Source organism: Electrophorus electricus, chromosome 11, assembly GCF_041902795.1.
Source record: "Electrophorus electricus isolate QZ-2024a chromosome 11, ASM4190279v1, whole genome shotgun sequence".
Lineage (NCBI taxonomy): Eukaryota > Metazoa > Chordata > Actinopteri > Gymnotiformes > Gymnotidae > Electrophorus > Electrophorus electricus.
The window spans coordinates 13,464,818-13,486,223 of record NC_137507.1 but is presented as its reverse complement, the minus strand read 5'-3'; the positions used below and the strand labels follow the sequence as shown (position 1 = coordinate 13,486,223).

General features: G+C 42.5%; 2 protein-coding genes across 7 annotated transcripts; one reads left to right on the top strand and one right to left on the bottom strand.

The window, feature by feature from the left end:
* Window positions 1–2,841: 2,841 nt before the first annotated feature.
* Window positions 2,842–11,778, top strand: wnt7ba (wingless-type MMTV integration site family, member 7Ba). Of its 2 annotated transcripts, XR_014125912.1 has the most exons (5): window positions 2,842–3,140; window positions 4,939–5,165; window positions 7,592–7,863; window positions 9,852–11,025; window positions 11,681–11,778. XR_014125912.1 is itself a non-coding variant. In XM_035528110.2 (4 exons), exons 1-4 carry the CDS (start codon window positions 3,058–3,060, stop codon window positions 10,329–10,331), a joined length of 1,062 nt encoding a protein of 353 aa, XP_035384003.1. In that variant the 5' UTR covers window positions 2,842–3,057; the 3' UTR covers window positions 10,332–11,109. The 2 variants fall into 2 exon arrangements, 1 of the variants encoding a protein (XP_035384003.1); XM_035528110.2 differs by lacking the exon at window positions 11,681–11,778 and having other exon boundaries at window positions 9,852–11,109.
* Window positions 3,301–20,125, bottom strand: atxn10 (ataxin 10). 5 transcript variants are annotated; one of them, XM_035528108.2, is made up of 12 exons: window positions 19,958–20,125; window positions 19,189–19,368; window positions 19,011–19,096; window positions 18,726–18,822; window positions 18,456–18,623; window positions 18,154–18,234; window positions 17,081–17,237; window positions 16,871–16,976; window positions 16,079–16,257; window positions 14,684–14,747; window positions 13,319–13,522; window positions 3,301–5,336 (listed from the first exon to the last, which is right to left on the bottom strand). In XM_035528108.2, the coding sequence occupies exons 1-11, from the start codon at window positions 20,065–20,067 to the stop codon at window positions 13,323–13,325; spliced, it is 1,428 nt and encodes a 475-aa protein (XP_035384001.1). In that variant the 5' UTR covers window positions 20,068–20,125; the 3' UTR covers window positions 3,301–5,336; window positions 13,319–13,322. The 5 variants fall into 5 exon arrangements, with proteins under 5 accessions (XP_035384001.1, XP_035384002.1, XP_026858014.2 ...); XM_035528109.2 differs by lacking the exon at window positions 3,301–5,336 and adding an exon at window positions 6,936–7,138; XM_027002213.3 differs by lacking the exon at window positions 3,301–5,336 and adding an exon at window positions 11,958–12,204.
* Window positions 20,126–21,406: the final 1,281 nt, after the last annotated feature.

The window sequence follows — 21,406 nt, the reverse complement described above, 5'->3', positions numbered from 1 at the left end:
CAAATGAATACTGAATATGTACATATAAGCAATATATGGAGAGACATATGTTATGGTGTCATATATAGTACATAAAAATTACCTTGTGAAATAGCCTTGTATTTTTGTGTTAATAAGAAAATTAGTCTCATCTTTGCTTGAAAGTAGCTGAACATATTGCTTATGTTGAAAGACACAATGATCTTGAGCATTTTAAAAAGTTCATTGTTTTGATAAGCCAAGTGAATGATGAATAAGCTCCTTGATGGAATAGGCTGCTGCACAGAGCCCTTCCTGCACACAGTTCTACTGAAACAGGTAGTGTGCATCTGTACTCCTCCTGGACCCTGAACCATAAAGCTACTCACATTTCCATAAGACTGTATGGCGCACGCATGCAAGAAACAGAGACGAGTCTCTCATATGGGACTTAATTCAGTGAGTTTGCCAGCTTTACTAACCATTTACCAAATAATAGAATCATTTGGAACTATGGAAATTTTACATAGACGCCTATAACTGTATACATCAATGAAAGTGAACAAACAAGCCCTGCATATCTCAAGTACCAGCCTGCTTGAAGGACAAACTCCTAGCATTTCATAAACTGATGGGTTGTGCATTTCACCAAGAATAAAGTATTTAGGGAATTACATAACCAACTGTGCTTTACAGCAGTATATTCTGTGCATGTGGGAGAGTGCAACGTTCATTTATTGCACACATCAGTGAGAACAGAGGGGTAGGACACTACCACTCTCTGAGAGGCTTTCATACTATTAAAACACACTGTAGCTGCCTGCATGTCACCAGATGTTTCTTTTGCTTTGTTTGTGCTTAAAAAAAGTCAGATATTCTGGGATGAATTCTAAAGACCCGTGATTTACACAGATGTTTACGTACAAGACATTCATGAAATATATTCTGCTTTCCTTTCATCCTCATCTGTTTGTCAGAAAGCTGCAAGTTGCTTCAGAGACAGGAACTGCTGAAACATATTTTGAAACAATGGCACAGTAAACATGGTTGCAATTTTCCTCTGTCATCTCATGGGATTTAGCTGTCCAGTTCAAGTAATGAGATTCGATGTGGGCTAGCAGTTTGGCAGGGCTTTGGGAAGGGCTCTCGAAATATTGGGTCATTCATAAAACGCAGTGACACACATCATCTTCCTCCCTCCAGTATCCAAGAAAATTACACTGCTTTTCTTTCCCCCCACAATCTTAAAGAATTAAGAAGAAACAGAGACCATTTGTCTGAGCTTCCAAACAGTGAAAGCACAGCTAAAGTGCAGTTGTGGGTTTGAGAGATCTGATGCCAAATACACCAGCTAACAAATGCAATTGATGATATTTCTCTCTCTTTCTCTTCAAAGATCTTCCAGAACATTCTCTTGGCTATAATGTTTTATAGCGCAATGGAATTGTCAGAAACATTGTTTATAAGCCTTTTAGTTCATAATGCCCGCAAGGAATATTGTCTGTACCAGCAGCTCAACTGTAGGCACTCCCATAATATAATTAAGACCCTGATGAGTGAGAGTACCTGAGGGGAAAAATGCATGAAGCACAGGCTAATTGCTATAATAGGAGCAGAAAACCTAATGTGCTCCATTTGCTGTAGACTGCTGGATTTTGCATTGCATTGATGTCTAGTGGAAACATCCCCTGAAGACAACGCCACTGCTGAGTGCCCTTTGATCTCAATGTTAGAATGAGAGAGAAAGACTCATAAACGTGTCCACCCTTTGAAGCTTTATGATATTCCACAGGGCCACCTCCGCCTACAATCCCCTCATGGCATCTGTTTCAGGGCAAACAAGCCAGTATTTGCAAACAGTATCTTTAAGAGACATGTTAAATATGTTTACTTTGATTTTTCAACCTTCACCCCGCACTGAAAGTGGAATGTTCACTACAGTTAATTTGTAGATACATTCTGAAGCCCAAGCAATACTGCTGAGAGAGAGAGAGGGCTAACTTTTGAGCCACGGTCTGGAATCTCTGGCGGTCTGAAAAACTTGCAACTACAACATCCTACCACCAGGGGGAGCACGTTCACATTCAGATACAAAGGGAGAGTTAAATCTAAGGAACAGTGAAAACTGTAACCACAAAGCATGTTTAAAAAATTGTGCGAGATTAAACTAAATGGAAATGAAAGAGAAAAAAAAACTGCAGGCCTGGTAAGGATGAATATTTAATTTATTCGTGTGCTGCACGGCCAAATTAGAGATAAATTAAGTGTGAATGAGTAGCCAAGTCAGTCAATGAAATGTTATGTTGCTAAAGATGCCCCGCAGGTCTCAGTGCTCCTTCCACAACACGGCACTATCAGACCATTTATTCTCGGTTAGTGAACTAGTTCCATCTCCCAATGTGACGACAGATTCTGCATGCATCATTTAGTGACAGGATTGCATGTTTAGGTTTTTTTTTTTTTTTTTTTCCGGGGGGGGGGGGGGGGTGTGTGTGTTATATAAGGCCTGTATACGTGAATCTACATGCAATTACTGCTCTACATAATGATCTGGAATAGACGAGACTAAAGAGTGCCTAATAAAAATGCGACCAAAGAACTGGAGATCCAGTGAAATCTTAAAGCAGTAATAAATACGGTCATCTTCATTTATCTTTGAAATAAGCTATAGCCAGTAAGCCTATGAACGATTCATTAATCCAACCTGGCCCCAAAGGGAGGGGAATGCCACCCAGCGGTCCTGTTCAAACAAGCGTACCACAAAGGTGGGCGGATGAAAATGTCCCCCCTCTGCCAATGGCAAAGCAATGAGACAAGACAGGCACTTCTATGCAACCCGAAATCCCCAAATCACTAGTACTCCACGTCCGGGACCTCACTAAAACAGCTCCTATAGCCAAGAGATGACGGATCCTGTCTCCGCGCCCGCAGCTAACGCAAGGTCCGGAAAGCGTGGAGCAGCGTAACGGCAGGAGCTCCATCGACCAGCACGAGGAACACGGCGCGTCTGCTGCCACAAACTTTGAAATCTAGAAGGAATTACATGTTTATTTCTTTGCTTCGCTAAAGCAGACAGCGGCGATTTTATTCAATGTCACCATGCGCGTCATCTCATCTTGCGATGCTCTGCTGTCAGTCTACTACCCGCAGATCTTCCTCATCCTCACGAGCGGCAGCTACCTGTGGGTTTGCAACGCTGCTTTTCTCAAACGTTGCTTGTTTTGTTTTTTTTTTAAAGGAAATGTGCTTTAGTTTGTGCATCATCCCGCATCTGATGAGTTTAACTTTGATTTGTAGATCACACTGTTTATTGTGGCGCGCAGCAGGTGCGTTAGTATAAGGAGTCTGAGTCATAGCAGTCGTGTGATTGGTCACAGTTTCGGCAGGTTTATTATTCGATGCACCTGCATGACATTAAGCGACGCGTTTTGCGCGTGTGCAATGCCAGTCTAGGTTACTGCAGAGAGAAAGCGCTAAAAATAATTCGTTTGCGATGGGAGTAATTGAGAAAGTGGTTAATACAACAAGGAGTTGGTAATATAGCATGGATTCTTGTTATTATTTTTAAGAAGTGATCAATTGTGCATGGACTGTTTAAATTTTTACAGGCGGGCACTGTCCTATAACAAAATAGACACGCTGAATCCTTAAACTTGAAACAGTACTATACAATGGAAAAGAGTCATTTAACCTCAAACAGCTCCATCTATTTTTCCGATTGGCAAAATTAGACACTGCAGGCCTACGTATTCCACTGTTTCGTTTCGCTAATGGAGCAGGAGGCCATACCCACTTCCCAGTTTGTTTTATTATACCGGGAGGAATACATCTCACGCAAACATGATGAAATTACCTGCCAGATACTTTAACAAAGTGAGTGAGAATAACACATTATGGCATCAATAACAACATCTCAGAGGTCGTAACTGAAAAACCGCATGTGGAAAAAGGAAATACTTGCTCTACCAAAGCCAGAATAGAGGGGTTTCTAATTGTATCGAAGGAGTTGAGGCCCCAGGCGTGTTTTAATAGTGTCCATCTATTGGGAAATTAGAAAACCATGTATTGAAATCTCTCTTGCCGACCACAGACCTGATGCTTAAAATAGATGACGTGCATGATTACTGTTTCAGAAGTGGTTTTTAAGTAAGGAATAGTCTATCTAACGTTTCAGCATTGCCTTCATTACATTTTGTTACATATTTACTTAGTATTAAACATTTATTTTTAAAGCCTCCGAACTTATCCATGATGGCCTACATGTAATGATTCCTTCTTACAACTATGTCCATAAGTCACTGTGGTCTCCACTTTGAATTTAGCCAGCTGGGCTGTTATTGTACAACATGCTTACTCTAATCATTCAACCAGAATTAAAGCCTCAGTTACAAGAACCTCAAACAAGAGAACGCAGCATGTTCTAGTATGCTGCATGCCTGACACTATTAGGTGTTAAATGCCTGAATGTTACTGCCTAACACATTTATAGATTTGTACCAAATAAATTGCACTGGTGTTTGGTAATCACTTAAGAATGGAATAGATTGGAAGACAAACGGCTTTGACTTCTGCCTTTAACATCACATTTTCAGCCATGGAAACAGTGAATCGTGAATGGCAGCATTTTCTACCTACATACATTTGGTCAAGTTAAACTACTGAGAACCAGCTAAAGCCTTGAATCACATATCAGTTTTAAATAAATGAAGCATAAGACCTCAAATTCTGTAAAATTTCTTTAAAATCTTATAATACATAGGGATCCTGGAAGGGTGCTTTATATAGAAATGTAAAGAAAAACCAGGTCAAGCCCTTTTGGTAAAACAGAGGTTTACGGGACTTGGTTGAATCATCCTGTGTGGTAATTTAATCCAACAGGACAAAAAAAAAAGCAGAGGAGGGAATGACCTATGTGTTTAGTTGTGGTCCATGGCTGATGTGTGTATGTGTGTGTGTACTCTGCTATGCTCGCCTCTACAGGGCTCTGTCCTCCGTGGTGGCTCTGGGTGCAAACATCATCTGCAACAAGATCCCCGGCCTGGCTCCCCGACAGCGAGCCATCTGCCAGAGCCGCCCTGACGCCATCATCGTCATCGGCGAAGGCGCTCAGATGGGCATCAATGAATGCCAGTACCAGTTCCGCTATGGCCGCTGGAACTGCTCCGCCCTCGGCGAGAAGACCGTCTTCGGACAAGAGCTGCGAGTTGGTCAGTAGCTCGGCCTCACACAGGCTTCATGGCCATGATCACTCCCTGCTTGTGTGTGTGTGTGTGTGTGTGTGTGTGTGTGTGTGTGTGTGTGTGTTTACACGGGTCAATGGATACGCTCAGCGTTGCTGGGTATGGCCACCAAATGTGCCGTTTCTGTGGTGGCTCAGTCTGTAAGACAAGGGAGGAGATGAAACAAGGTTAACCATGGGAGAATCTGTCTTTAATTGCTGTGGGTGGCTACATTCGGTCTATGAATGAAAGCAAATTTCCTTCTCCCACCAGCAAGCAATGAAATTGCTGTGAAAAGTCTGTTCCGGCATCTCACACACACACACACACACACACACAGACATGAGTCCAATGTAGTAAACCTCAAACTGAGGACCTACACTATGGTTTCTAGGGTTCACATTTGGTGGATTCTGAGGTTTATATCTCAGAAATGTGGCTTTTAATGTAGTACACTCAAATGAATGATCTTTCAGTTAAAAATGTTTTGTTTCGGTCAAAGTGTGGTATGAGGCTGCATTTAATCCCATGGCCCTGGTAACAATCACTCCTTTAGGTGTTGGTTTGCTTTTATTTCTTTTGTTTAATTAGGCAGGCCTGTTTCTCAGCTGGGATGTTGTTTGCTGCAGGCTTTGCTATGACTGGACATGACACCCCAAACCCTCACCCGCCCGAGTTGCACACGGGGTTCCTTCCTAATGCCAGTTTTCAATTGCTAGCTTATTGTAATTCTGGTTCTTTACTTTGTTAGTATTTAAACATTCACATTATGATTCCCCCCCTAAATGTGCTGTGTTATATATATATATATATATATATATATATATATATATATATATATATATATATATATAATATAGTGTGTGTGTGTGTTCATTCTTCCGCTCGCTGATTAGTAGTTGATATGCTGTGTAGTGTTATGTGAAGCAGGACAGAACATTCCTATAGTTTTCAATGCCACCCATTTAGGCCAGTTTTGAGACTGCAATCGTAATGGATTCCTTAAATTCACTGACTATACAGTAGTTTATATTGTCATCTCAGATCAATCTATTATTGCCATTATTCTACTGTAGATGGTGGTAGCAGCAACACATCAAATTATTGGCCTTAATAGTGCACAGATCATAACCAAGTTCTCTTGACTACTGGTGTCCTGTCATTTTTGACTGTTGTTTCATAATCCTTCTGGCCAGCAGAGGTGCCCGAATGCATTGTCCCACACGAATCCCAGTTTAAATTAATCTGTTAAAGTGGGTATGCATTACTGGACAATCAGCTTTAAAACTATGCTCTCTAAGGATAGACTTGTGGCTGGCTGAGGAGGAAATTCCCCACTGAGTTCCACTGATGACCAGTGAGAAGATGCGTCCCTTCAGATGGAGCTCAGGAGGCTGACATGAACATCGGCACAATGCATTAACAACTGGGCTTTCAAGTGCAACAAGAGCCAGCATGTCTGTTCTGCTCTGTTTCACTCACAGCAAACAACTGCAATTTATTTATTTCCTCTTCAATTAGTTTACATAAATCTATTATAAAAGCAGAGGGTCCCAGGGGCAGAGTTAAATATATTTTCTGGCAACATATTTGAATAGAAAACTGCATATCATTAGGTCACACTGGGCTGGGCCCAGTGCTGTCAGTACATTTGGGCTTTGGCCAGGGACTGCAGTTCAATACATATTTATATTAGACAAAAAGGATTATTTGAAACATTGACTGGATAACACACACATATTTCTCTAAATATGATATCAAGATGAGAAAACAGTATGTATTTATTGGATTGGCTCAAAAATACTATGCAGATTATTAGATTTAGTAGATTAGTAGATGTATTTGTAACAAAGCAGATCTTATTGGACAATTTAAGGCTCCTGGTCTCCCATAGCCTTCAGTGGTCAGTGGTGAGGGCTTGGTGCCACCAGCAGGGGTCAGCTTTGTCTCCCCACTTCCTCCTGCACATGGAAACTGTGAGTGAGCGCGTGCTGCTCCATATGATCATACTTCAGTTTAGAAGTTTAGACATGGGCTCTTTAATTTATTGCTCAGAACCCGAAACTGTTTGGGATACCGCACATATTTCCTCCGCTTCACCAAAATGACAGTTTACAGCAATCTAATAAGCATTAAGCATTAGTTCAAGTGTGTTGTCAGGAGAGAAACCAGAGTGAACAGATGACTGTGGCAGGGGATCACCCCACCGGCACTTCAGCCAAACAGTCCGCCTGAACACACCTGGCACACACCGTCACATACTGACCCAAACGTAAGTTCTGGGCAGTGCTTTTTTTTTTTTTTAAGCATTACGGTTGCATAGGTCAGCCGACATTTCCATCCCTGCCACAGAACTGAGCCTGTGGAAGCTGCACTTGGTTCAAATAACGGAAGCCCCTCTCCCCTCTCCCTAGGCAGCAAGGAGGCAGCGTTCACCTATGCCATCACAGCGGCAGGGGTGGCCCATGCTGTCGCCGCTGCCTGCAGCCATGGCAACCTGAGCCACTGTGGCTGTGACGGAGAGAAGCAGGGCTACCATGACCAGCAGGAGGGCTGGAGGTGGGGTGGCTGCTCTACTGACGTCAAGTACGGTGTCGAGCTCTCCAGGCGCTTCGTAGACGCGCGCGAGGTTAAAAAAAACGCCCGGAGGCTGATGAACCTGCACAACAACGAGGCAGGCCGAAAGGTAATTTCAGTGGTGACATCTTCAAGGGTACAGCAGATAAAAGCGCAGTCGAGTTATTTGGAGCCATGCTCTAAAGCAGGGATATGAGCTCCGGATGCACCACGCCCCATCTGCAGCTGGAGCTCCCAAACACCACCAAATGTCATATTCTGACTGGCAGGGAATACTATGGCAGGGGCCTTTTTCCCCACTTATTAGTGGGTAACGTGCAAGCCAATTGGATGAGCACATAGTCATATGATGGAGTCTGCCAGTCAGTTCTCCTGCATTTTTTGAGAAGAAGGTGTGGGCAGGTCTTGCATGTTCACACTGATGTTACTACTTTATATTAGGGTGCATGCCTGTTATACTGGGAACTGACTTAATTGGGGAGTGAAGGCAAACATACAATGTTTAAAGTGTAATAACACATTATGTAATTAGTGTTATTAACAGCACCAAATAGGCATGCAACTCTCTGGAGACATGGATTTCATGTATCACTGCAAAAGTCATTTTCTGGAGCTGCTCTTCTAGGTCCTCCAGGTTCACACAGTATATGATTAAACCAAATAGTTATCCATTATAGAAAGGTTCCACTCTCAATTAGTCTCACCTGACCTGACTCCTGTTTCCAACTTCCACCCGTCTCTTCGGGGGCAGACAAGAGAAGCTCCCTGAGCACACAATGTCCACCTCTAAGGGGAAGTGCAAGGCCTGAGGAGCTGGCTGTGGACTCGGCTTTGGCCGGGTGGGACGGGAATGCAGAGGGCAGCCCAAGCCATGGCAGCTAGCTGGAGGACTGCCAGCACAGCCCCGCTCTCTGAATTACAGTGAATTAAGTCAGGATGGAGGATATTATTGCTAGGCTCTTTCTCTTCCCTTCTGTCGCTTGATTGCATTGTCCATGCATAGCCAAAACAGGACTGGCTCAGACCCTGTCTGAGCAGTCACATCATTTATTGTTGGTTTTTTTTTTGGTTTGTATTAAATAAATAAATGATGTTGGGAGAAATGGAAACCTCCCGTTTAAGAGATGTGGTTTACGGGGAAAGTGGAAAAATTGTGTCACTATTTTTATATACGCAAACTGTTTTTTTATATATATATATATATATGCATCTATTAAAAAAAGGATTTGATCATTTAGACCAAATTTTCAATACCTTTTTTTTCAGACACAATGTGAACATTAAATGAAATAGTTAAGTCAAAAGTCAGCAAAACATATGGGTAACACATCAAAAAACACAAACAGATCCACATTTAACTCAAATGTAATAGTATACACAAATGGTTACTTGAGTCATGGACATTTTTCTTGTTCTTTGATGTGGCCCTTCGGAAGGTAGTGAAAATTACAGGGTATGTTTTGGCAAAAATCTAATTTTCCCTCTCAGATCTGACATATAGCTGGCAAAACCTATTGAGGCATTGCACAGAATCTATTGAATAATAGGTTTTGGTTCATATTGCTGAAGAGAGTCAAAAGCAGAATGTCAAGAATTTCCTCCACCATTCAGCTGCCTGAACTTGTTAATGCCACAAATGTCAAATCTGATGAAATAATTTTCAGTGTCAAATTCCAAGACATTAACAATACATTTTTTGTTTATATAAAAGAAATATCTTTGCATCATAAAGATTTAAATGATCTTTAAAAAAAAGAAACAACTCCTTATAAGAAATGTAAAAAGGAGGTTGCTGGCCAAGCTGACCACAAAATCAGCATAATAATTTAGCTACTATTGAAAATTCATTTTGCAGCTGAAGGGCCTTTCCATCAGCTGGCCTTTCACTTAGCTGTATCCCTCAACTGTGGTGCCTGATGACCACAATTCAACACATTTGCTCCAGCACATTCAATTCGTCTCCACATATCTAATGGGTGAAGTTGGTTGTGCTGTAGTGAGGAACAAGCCGACAGGCACAGACCTATGGTCCTGTGGGCCGGATGTGTCCAGTGTCGCTCGGTAACAGCGCACACGCTTGCATCTCCGCCTCCGCAGGTCCTGGAGGAGCGCATGAAGCTGGAGTGCAAGTGCCATGGCGTGTCGGGCTCCTGCACCACCAAGACCTGCTGGACAACACTGCCTAAGTTCCGGGAGGTGGGCTACGCTCTGAAGGAGCGCTACGGCACCGCCCTGCAGGTGGAGGTGGTGCGGGCCACACGCCTCCGTCAGCCTTCCTTCCTGCGGCTCAAGCAGTCACACGGCTACATCAAGCCCACCGAGATGGACCTGGTGTACCTGGAGCGCTCGCCCAACTACTGCGAGGAGGACGTGGCCACGGGCAGCGCGGGCACGCGGGGTCGCTTCTGCAACCACACGTCGCCGCACACCGACGCCTGCCACCTCATGTGCTGCGGCCGGGGGCACGACACGCGCCAGGACACACGCGTGTGGCAGTGCAACTGCAAGTTCCAGTGGTGCTGCTTCGTCAAGTGCAACACGTGCAGTGAGAACATGCAGGTGTTCACCTGCAAATGAGGGTCAGGTGTAGGCTACTGGAAAGGAAGCGCCGGGAGGCAGGATTGGAACTGGGAATCACCTTGCTATTTCAGTTTTGCACATCGGGCACTCTTTAATGGGGGAAGGGCACAAAAGTAAAAAAGATTCTTTAGTGAAATACAAATATGCACTGATTGTAATCGGACTCCTAGAAGGATTTTATGCCGTATGTGGGAAAACAATGGGAGCATGTACAATGACAGAGATCTGGAAGTTCCTGAGTCTTCTGAGACTCAAGGAAGAGCTTTTCTTAGGGACCCAATACTTACTGCTGACAGTATTGTCAGATCGACACGCCACTATGCCAGGAGCAGAAACTGACAAAAGGGACGAGAAAACAATGAACATCCCAAAAAAAAGTTGCCAAATGCTATGTGGAAAGCTGGGTAGCAGGAGGAGGCCATTTTCTGCATAAAATGCTGGAACACTTCAAATGTTCAGGTCACACTGTATCTGTTTGAACACTGAAAATGACTGCCTTTCTATTTCTTGTCCTTTGGAAAGAAAAGTGTTAGTGCATAAATGTCTCATACAGACCCTGTTGAGGCAATTTTTCTTTTACAACTCTGAAAATGATTGCTACTGATATGTTGCTGTTGTATTTCCGTATCTCATTCTACACCACAGCAGACAAAGAAACCAGGCGTGTCAGACTCAGAGTTCGCTGCATCAGGCAAGTATTTCTCTTCTCTGCTTTTCCTATGTAGCTCTCTGATAGAAAACAGACCTACTTCATCCACAGCCAACTGGACTAGATATCAAGCAGTCAGTGAATATTCTGGCGATTCGTATGGTGGTGGTGGTGGTGACAGTCTGATTTGTCGTCCTCGCAACCAAAATACATTCCCTTGTGGGAGTGATTAAAGCTGAAACAATCAAAAACAACAAAAAAAAAAATTTGCCATACCATATCACAACACCAGTGTGGCACAGAGGTGGTATGGTTTGTCTGTCCACCTTATGGTGTAACGTGTGTGGGAGTCAAACACAAGCCATTAAGGAAGCCTGTGGATATGAAAGTGCACAGAGGTTTCTCACGCATTTCAGAGCCATGGGATTCCACACCACTGGCCTGCTTGTACAGGAGCCCCTCAGCCAGCACTGTTCTGGCTGAGCCTGTGGAATTCCCAACCGCACAGCTGAAGGTGGTCATGGGCACACAGCTATTTTCTTTTATTGTTATTCAAAATTGTTTATACACATTTTATGGCTGGCAAATTGGTAAAAGTATATTTTTTTATGTAATAAATATGGCACCCTGTCATGTATATTGAGAAGAGAGTAATTATTAATACTATTTTCTTTATATTTTCATTGTTTCTTTACAGCTTTGAGGACCACAAAATATGCTGAATTCTGTTCCAACGTAATTGTGTATACAACATTTTTTTTTTTAAATCTTCCCCATATTTTCTTGCTATTTCAGGTATGATATGAATTCATCTCAATCTTTTGTAGCCTGGTTATACTTGTACTCTTAATGGCAGCAAAGTAAATTAGTAGGTTAATAAATGAATCAAACCATCTGTGGATAATTAGACCGCAGCAATACCATTCATGTTGTTCTTCTGCATTTTTGTCTGTAATCAGAACCACACATCAGCATTCAAGAATCAAAGGCTTTATTTAACAGGACAACAATGACTCTTCAGGCAGGTCAGCAGGGGCCAGTCCATCAGTCGTTCATTTATTCAAAGCTCTAGGGGCCGACTGCTGGCTGGCCTCGGCCATAGCACGGCGGAGGGCTGTCCTGCTCTAACCGGCCTTCTCCTGTCCTGTCCGCCCTGCTCTGCGAGCGCCGACACAGCTGGCCACGCCGCTCCATTCGTCCCCCTTTCTCAGTGATCTCTTCCTGTGTGTGAAAGGCATTGCAGCCAGCCAGCGATGCAGAAGTAAAAGGGACATGTTTTGTTAGCTGTCTGAGCTGGTGAGTGCTGGAACCGCATAAGCCTCTGGCATTATAGCACGGATTGGGGGTGGGGGTGGGGGGGGGGGGGAAGTCAACCACAATTGTTTCACAAAACATTCTGCCCTTAAAAAATATGAGGCAGAGAAAACAGGGTGGTGCGGTGTGAGGAGAGGCCTCGGCGGCCTGGGAATTATAGAGGTGTCAGGACAACTCGGCTCATTCCAACCGGGACGGGGTGGGACAAGGGGATGAGATGCCAACCTGCATGCTAATATTGCTGTTCTGAATGACCTTAGTGTGATGCACCAGGGCCAGATCTGACCTGCAGGTGAAAGGGTCAGCAGACAGACACATGGAGAGGATGGGGTGGCTCATGTCCTCCCACCTAGCGAGAGGTTCAGTGTGCTGTAGTTTAAATTGGAAATGAATGCAACGCAGTCGGAGAGCAAGCAGCACCGCTTAGCTTGCAGGCTTTCACTTGGCCAGATACGCAAGTATTCATCAAGCTGTTAAGAAGAGAATGGCAGTAGGATTGGGTAGCCCTGTAAATAAACGCAATGTTCCTGAAGAACAAACCAAAGCCAAAAAAGGGTGGGGGGACCAAGTCCCACGAGTATTGAGAATCAACCGTTGTGTTAATGGATTGGGAGGCCCCAGGTCTCCATAAAACTCACTGGATTAGGGATTAACCTCTATTCCCCACTGGTCACTAGAGTCTTTTTTGCGGCTGAAAAGCCAGGAAGACATGGGTCTCCTTGTTTCAGAGGATTTGAATCCTATTGAGTGGGAGCTAGAATCAAAGACCACTAAAGGCATCTCAGACTTCAGCATGGGTCCCTGAAGAAAAGCCCTTTTGCGTTCCCCTTGTGCTGACAACACAAAACAAGGGACCTACCCTTCCTCCACACACATCCAGGTTCTCAGTAAGGACTGGATATTAAAATGCCCCCTGTTCTTTCTGTCGGCCAACAGACCTATTGGATGTCTTAAGCCATCTCCAGAGCAAAATTTAGAGTGCAGGAGGAGTTCGATGGATGGGACAATGGGGTAGACCTACATTCCTAGTTGTCTCCATGCCATTCTTCCTTTTTAAGAGGTCTGAGGAGCAGGCTGCCGTCCCTCTGCTCCACACGGAAACCCATCTCCCTGAGCATGGAGTCATCAGCCACCCCCTGCCTCTTCAGGCCCTGCACCAGCTTCTGGTTCTCCAGGTTATGTTCTAGAATGTTCCGGATAGCGAAGACAGCCCATTGGCTTATGACTGGAATGAGGGTCAAGGATTAGAATAACCAAACAAATAGTTGCTTTCCTGTTAACTAATTATTTCAAAAGCCTGCTAATTGTCTAAAGATGCTATGGAAGGCGTGCTGAAAGCATGGTACAAAATAAGAGAATTAAGATTGTGCTAAATCTCATATTTTTTATTTTGTTTTCAATCCTGTAAGTGTATATTAAAGTATATTAAATGAAATAGTAAAATTGAAAAAATGTCAACGTGCTTTTTCCTCTGCACATGACATAGGAAAGCAATGCTAATCTTTGATCCTGGAAATCAATTGGTGTGTAGAGTTTGGTCCCAACCCTAACATAATACACCATATCCAGGTCATCAAGGCCTTCAGAAGCATCTAAATATTACCGCCAGGTGTGATGGAACTAACCTCTCCATGGTGGTAGATATCAAGGATCTGGGGTTTGGGACTCCTGTCCTAGAATAACACAAACATGACCAACACATGACCCCACCCTCAAGAAACCAACAGAAAACAAACATGACAACATCCTGGGCAGAAAGCAGTGCACAGGAGGACACAAGCTCCACCTGTCTTCTGGGAACAGGGCAGGTAGCCCGTGTTGTAACATGGGTGGATGGGACAACTTTTGAACCAGTGCCACGGCACAACTAGCCCCAACCAGAGAGACTGCAGCAGCATGGCTGTGATATATAAGGCGTTCTTATCATCAATTAAGATCAAACTAATTGACTATTGAGTCAATACTATAAAAATGCTAAATGATTCAGTGGCAATTTTGTCCCAGATATTTCACACAGGAAGACTAATGTGTGAGACTAAGAAAACAATAACAGATTCAACTCTGGTATGCGTCTTCACATCACAGTACATCTTCCATTTGTTTGAGGGTGTGTTTCTGGCAGGGCAAACTCCCAGCCATGGGCCTCAGCCAATAAAAACTACACTTTCAACCTGACAGACCGATCACTCATCTCCCATCACACTGTGTGGTAAACCCTCCATTAGTAATGGAAGCTAAGGGGCTGTTTTTCCCTGTTCTATTTTCACCTTTGCGAGCGATATCTTAGCATTTTTCGTGGCAGCTTCTACCAAGACAGAAGGCCTTCATTACAGTGACCACAATGGCACAGTGACAGAGGACTAGGAGAAATCACAACCAAGGATACATGGATTGTTGCTGTCGATGCTGCAGCAGTCCAGGATGAGGGCTATTCCATCCAGCTCTCGGATCTAGAGAGACGGTGAAAAAATGGTGAGGGCATTTCACGTCTGACGACTAACGATCCTTGCACAGCAGTTACTCTGATCTGCCCCCCATCCACCATCCCAACAAGGCCAGAATGGTTAGGACATGACAACTTTCCATGGAGCTGAAGCACTTGTGGTGGAGTTGGTTTGGAGCAGTCTCATCAGGCTGTGGTGATTCCTGTCACATACTGTATCTTAGGAGATGCTAAACAATGTGCTAACTGCAACTCAAGAAGCACAGTAGTGGATCATAAACCACCTTATTTCTAGAAAAAAAAAAAATGACATGACTACAAGCCTGTGTGTACTGTGTTGTAAGGTATACCAGCCATAAGAGTGGGAGAGAAACAATTTGCTAAAAAAAAAAAAAAAATTAAGTGAAACTCTAGTTAAATGTCTGAAGAGAGCCATGTCTGTGGCCACAAGGACAAGTAATCAGAACTCACTGGCGAACAGCAGCCATTACAAGCAAAGGGATTATGTGGCCCAATGGCAAGCGTGTGATCTTTGGGTTCCTTGCTATTGTTTTTTGGCCTCTGACCCCTTGACCCCATTTAACAGGGCTGGTATGAGCTTCTGTTCATACCTTACTGAATGAGAGACCTGAAAGGGTGCAAATGGCGTCATTATAGGAGGGGTACTAATAATGGAGTTCATTAAAAAGAGAGAAAGGGAACAAAGTGGAAATCTGCTCGAGGAAAGGGACAAGAGGTGATACAAGCAAAGAGATTCAGATTGGTTCTGGAGCCTTCATCAGTACATGCTAATCCCCAGATTAGTTTTCAAGGAGAGAGCCTGCACTGATAAAAACCCTGCACTGAGGACCCTAGCAGCTAACAGTCCATAAGGGACTGAGCCACAATAACTGAGCTTACTGCAGACTGAAAGCATTCCATGCTCATCTTAAAGCACAGAACCAAAGTCTTATGTTTCCTGTTTCTAGCTCCTTTTCAATTGTGAACATTTTTTGTAATTATTTACATTATCAGAATTTGTAGTAATCAGTAATCTGAGTGGTAGATAGCAATTCAAGAGAAAAATCCCTTAACTACAATACTTAACTACTGAAATTCATACATTCTATGCACTGATGATTTTATATTTCAACAAAATCTAGTCTCTGTATATTCACTTAATGAAACATTACACCCTGAAATTGTAGGGTGACAACTGAAAGCTAGTAAGAGCAAATTATGCAAATTAGTTAACATAAACTTTAACTGATTGTTAGTCATGTTGCAATTTTTTGATGAAACATTCCTTTAAACTAACATGCCCCCTAAAGTTATGGGTGTGCTTCCTGTAGGGGGTACCTGGTCCTTATTGGCCATATGGCCATGGCACAGATTCCCGATCAGCCGAATGAGGTGTGCTTTGAAGCTGACTGCAGGGTGAGAGGCAGCGCCCCCTGGCTCTGTGAGGGAGAAGTCCTGGGCTGCACTGAACACATTCTTACTGGCTTTCCCGAGCAAATGTACTTCCTTTAAGAGCTCTAATATAGGGAGAAACATTTAAAAGATTAAAAGAGAGAGATAGAATAAAAAAAAAGTGAATGACAGAGTATGCGGGTGAGTGAATGAATAAGTGTGCAATTATTAGATGTAGTGAAAGACACAAATATAAATCATGAGAAAAAGAGCAATCACTGCCAATGCCTCCCCAGCTACGGTACGAGTTCACATGAAGAAAATGACCTTAGTGCCTGTAAAAAGTGCACCAGGCATTTAGCTGCTGGGGGAGGTAGAACTTGGCAGCGGGCCACATTTCATGTGTGGTCTGAATGACAGCTAATTAAAATCATCACAAAATGGCCAGAAGTAGGCAAGCTGATTAACAAACTAATGGTTTACATTTGACTTGGTCACTGAACCAAAAAAAAAATCTAAAAACAACTGTAAACATATTGCACACTGAACTTGAGCTTGTCTTAACATTGCTTGCAAAATTCTGAAAACCAATTTGAAGAAAACAGGTAAAACATGAAATGTGGATTCACTAGTGTTACAGAAACAGTACTTGCTTGTGGAGTTTGCCATCCATAAATTCCATATGAAAAAGGAAACAAAAACAGCAAACATTATGCTGACCAACTCTAATGTATTTACCAACTGTGGATTGGAGAAGGTCTGGGTGATCTTGCAGGGTCCTAAAGTTCGTCTTAGAGGTCATCTCACAGAGAATATCCAGCAATCTGACCACTGCCAGGGCCTTCTTCACAGAGGAACCGATAAAGAAGTCATTGAAAGCTTTAATAATTTTTTCAAACCTTGATTCATATTAACATTCTTTGGTCTGTTGAGTACTGAACTAATTACCTGGTCATTAGCTGAGGAGGCAGAGCTGAGAGAGAGAACTGACTTGCAGCTGTTCTGGAAGTAGGACGCCAGGATCTGGGCAGTCCTTGGAGGAATCAGACAGTCCTCCTCTTTACCTTCTCCAAGCTGGGCTAAAATCAGCTCCAGTAACGTTAGCCTTTTCCAAAAAGCAAACGAATACACTGATTTCTGTGTGGGCTCTAGCGTAATTCGAAATAAAGATAAACGCACCCAAATCCCAGTTCTTATAATTTGCTAATATACACTTGCCTGCTGCTTTATTCAAAAACAAGCCACATTATTATTAGAAATTCCTGGTTATAATCTGGCCCATCTGTTGCCATGCACAAATTATCATCTAGTTTTTCCATCAGTGACCAGTTTAGAACCACTGTTAAACGGATATTTTTGAGTGTAAACCCAGCCGTGATACTGACGCGTGTAAAAACCCCAGGTCCAGTGCTGTGCCCAATAAACACGTACCATCCACAGCTATGCCACTGCTATTTCAGAGTCGCAGCTGCCACCCACAAAATATCTAATCAGTAGTCCTGTGGCCAGAAACTGACCAGTGATGAATGGGGTAGAGGTTAGCTGGCAAAGTATGTATGGCAACAGATGGGCTGCAGTCTGTAATTATACATTTAAAATTGCATCTGTAAGATAGGTGCAAATAAAGTGGTCAATGAGTACAGGAACAGGGCAGGACTTTCTAATAAAATGACTGGTAAATATATATTTAGTTAGTAATTAAAAAATATGTCTGTATGGCTGCAATACTGTGGAAGAATGGCCATATGAGCTTCTGATTAAAGGTATAATCAGTGATTAGTTTTTTCTGAATGTAGCCAATCCCATCAATGTTCTTTCCACAGCTGAATAAGCAGAACATGCTTAACAGGCAGCCTTGTCCTGATTGGGTGGATGTTGGTGGTCCACGTTGGGTTTTTTGTGTTTGTTTTTACTAATGATAAAGCTTGGAGCAGCCATAGAGACAAGATTCCCCCTGCCCGAACACATTATTCAAAAGAATACGTTTTTGCAAGAGGTTGGATTTTGCAAGGGTTCTTTGCCTTTCTTGGTCATTCATCTCTGCATATATCCTCTTCGTGAGCTCAGATGATCTGAAGAAGTGTTGTGTGGCAATCAAGAATCTGCAAAACACAGTCCATTTCTCAAAGGGAAATCTAACTAACAAACTCAATAAAAAAGTTTCACTTTTGTGCTCTTAGGGGCATAAAGTCCCCTTCTCACAGTTAACACACTGAATCTGTGCAAAGAGAGAATTAATTATTATGGCACAAAAACAGCTGCCTATATGCAAAAATCCCATTAGTAACTAGCAGGATCGCCTCCACTCTGAACCTCAACATACGGCCAGTCGATGTCAGGTTCAGTCCTGCAAAGTTCCATGATCTTCAGCGCCACCTTCAGGTGCTGAGGCTCTGTCCACAGCTGCTCCGTCTTGTCTTCATCCAGACAGGTGTGCAGTACCATGCACGCATACGCTGTAGCCTTCTCATCACACAGCTCCAAGAGATCCCTGCAAGGACACAGGACCTAATTCAGGGAACCATTCATACAGAACCCGTCTCGCTATTAAGGGCTTCCAAAGAATGATCAGTTTTGGCATATATTCACTCACAAAAACATGTGTGGAAAAGCATGGCCCCAAATATCAGCTTTGCAGAGGTGGTTCCCAACAGCAATGTTACCGAGAAACTGAATCCCACATCGTATTGCTGACAAAACAGAGGTGTGGACAGTGATTGTGATGACAGAGACTGCTGTTATGACTACACTACAATACAACAGACACCCCTATGTCAGTACTGTATACACAAATCACATGATTCTACAGCACACTGCTGATTTAGCCAGGTAAGGCTCAAGAGTACTCAGCAACTAAAATCTCACCAAAGAGGCTTACCGTCAAAAAGGTTATCAGGGTCTCCTGTCGTTATCTTAAGAAGCGTTCCCAAAATTCCTAATGATACTTGAATACAACCTTGATCCCTATTTGGGGAAAATTATTTATATATTCAGAGCAAATAAAGCACTTGAATAATTACATATTTTCTTATTATTACTTAGGAAACGTTAGTTACCTTAGAAGGCACTGGTTGTGAGAACACTGCACGCAGGCATTTCGGTGAGCGCGGAAACACTCGGCTGTAAGCTGAAGACGCAACGACACAGACCGTCCTTCGTCCAAACCTCGAAACTCATCATAGAGCCTTACAAGCACTGCAAAGAGGCGCTCCAGGACTCCCCTCTCAACGTTGAATCTGAGAACACAAACCGGGATTGTCATGTCAAATGACAGCACACGCATTTTGTATCAGTAACATGAAGTCTGTGTTAGAATCGTACGATTTTTTAAATGTGGTTAATGGGGATGAACAAGGGCTAATCAATAAATCTCGCATTTGCTTCAGAAGATTATTATCTAGTGAGAGTTTTCAATAATTATAGCCAGCTGTATTATGTATTATGATAACGTTAATGCCTTAACTGAACTTAACGGTGCTAATTACTATAATCGCGATGACAAGAATGAAATGATTTGTCACTACTCTGGCATCTTACTACCTCCCGAAACTGGATTCAAACGTGATATTGCTTTGATAAGGTGGCATGACAAAAATAACAAGTTTTATCAGGCTACAGCAGACGTCTTCACAGATTCTACCTTGAAAAGAAAAAAAAAAGAAAAAACAATAAAGTTACAGCTAACTACATAACTATAACTGGCGTTAGATAACTCACTGACCCTCACCAACGCAACCTAGGTTAAGGAGCGATTAGCTAGCTAGTTTACAAACCAGCACTGGGCATGGCTACGTTCTTCCTTTGCCATGAAAACGTTGTTCGCACCTGAACTGTTCGTCTCGTAAAGCCTTCGTCACAGTTTGTAAAGTAGTGAGATGCTCCACAGTGAACTTGCCCATGCACATTTCATCGAGCAGGGAAATTTGGCTAAACATGCTCTCAGAACTAACGATAACAGCAAACGTGAATGTGCTGCGTCAATCTCTGTACAGATGGAAAAACGACAATTCAAAATAAAAGTTTAACTGCGCGTACTCTCGTTTGTTATTTTTCGAGTCACTAGTTATTTGTACATTTGTGATTTTGAGTTGTAAATTGTAATGTTCATAATGTTTACTTAATATTTACTTAGTAATATTTTTGACAATCGTAAAGCCACTGTGAAATTAACATATTACCTTTTATAGTTCAGTACTGACAGTTAAAGCGTTACATCAATATTCTTTTATAAAGCAACATTATCAGTCTACGCCTTTAAAAATGACGTCATGATCGCCGCCACTGTAAACCAGTCCATCTGACATTCATTCATCGGAATCAACTCTTTAAACGGTTCCATTTTTCACAAACAAGTTGTGGGGACAAGGGTTCCAGCTGCAACAACAAAGGGCAACGTTCCGTTTTGAATTTTCATGAGTGCTTGAGTATTTTTGGTTTTTGGCTCTGTAGTCTGTGGTCCGTCTTATATTTTCTCTGGTCTAGGAAATGCACCAGAGGAAGCTGGTTGAGGCTAAAGAATATAATTACAGGTGGTAACATATCAGACAGCTATCCTCTGGCTAGGGTGGACCCATAGCTAATACACAGTTGGTGTGCTGTTGCAACCAAACCTTAAGATAGATTCATTGATCATATGAAAAGGGAGAAAAAAAAAGAAAGCATCTACTTAATGGCTTATGGAAATGCTGAAAATATTTTGCTCACTATAACTGTAAACTCACATGTTTTTAAGAATAAGAGAAAAATGTGCCATAAATAAATGACTACTGAGCACAGGAGATAAATGTTTTCATACATGCAAAAGAAGAAATACCTTCTCAAATAAAGACAATATAAAGCACCTAAATATATAAATTATATAAACACAGTGTGCTGCACTGCATTCAATAAAACAGTTGATTCTGACCACAACATTAGCACTTCTATCATTTGGTCATCTACAATAATCTGATATATCTGATAAATATAAAATGAGATAATGTTTCTCATTCAGTTGACAGTCATGTCACACCAGTTATGCATAATCTGTAACAAATAAATAAATGTGTAAAGGTTACCTATTTCAAAAAACATTATGCAGACATAGAGATACTCAGAACAGCTGACTGGTGTTACTCTCTTAAGAGCCAAACACTCTCATTTGGCATAAGGGTTCTCTGCTTCTTTTCAAGACAAATCACATCTGGCTTTTGTCTTCCTTGTTCCCAGTATTCTCCCATCTAAACCTGTTTTAATTACTCTCTCATTTGACCCTGATTCACTGGAGAGAAAGCA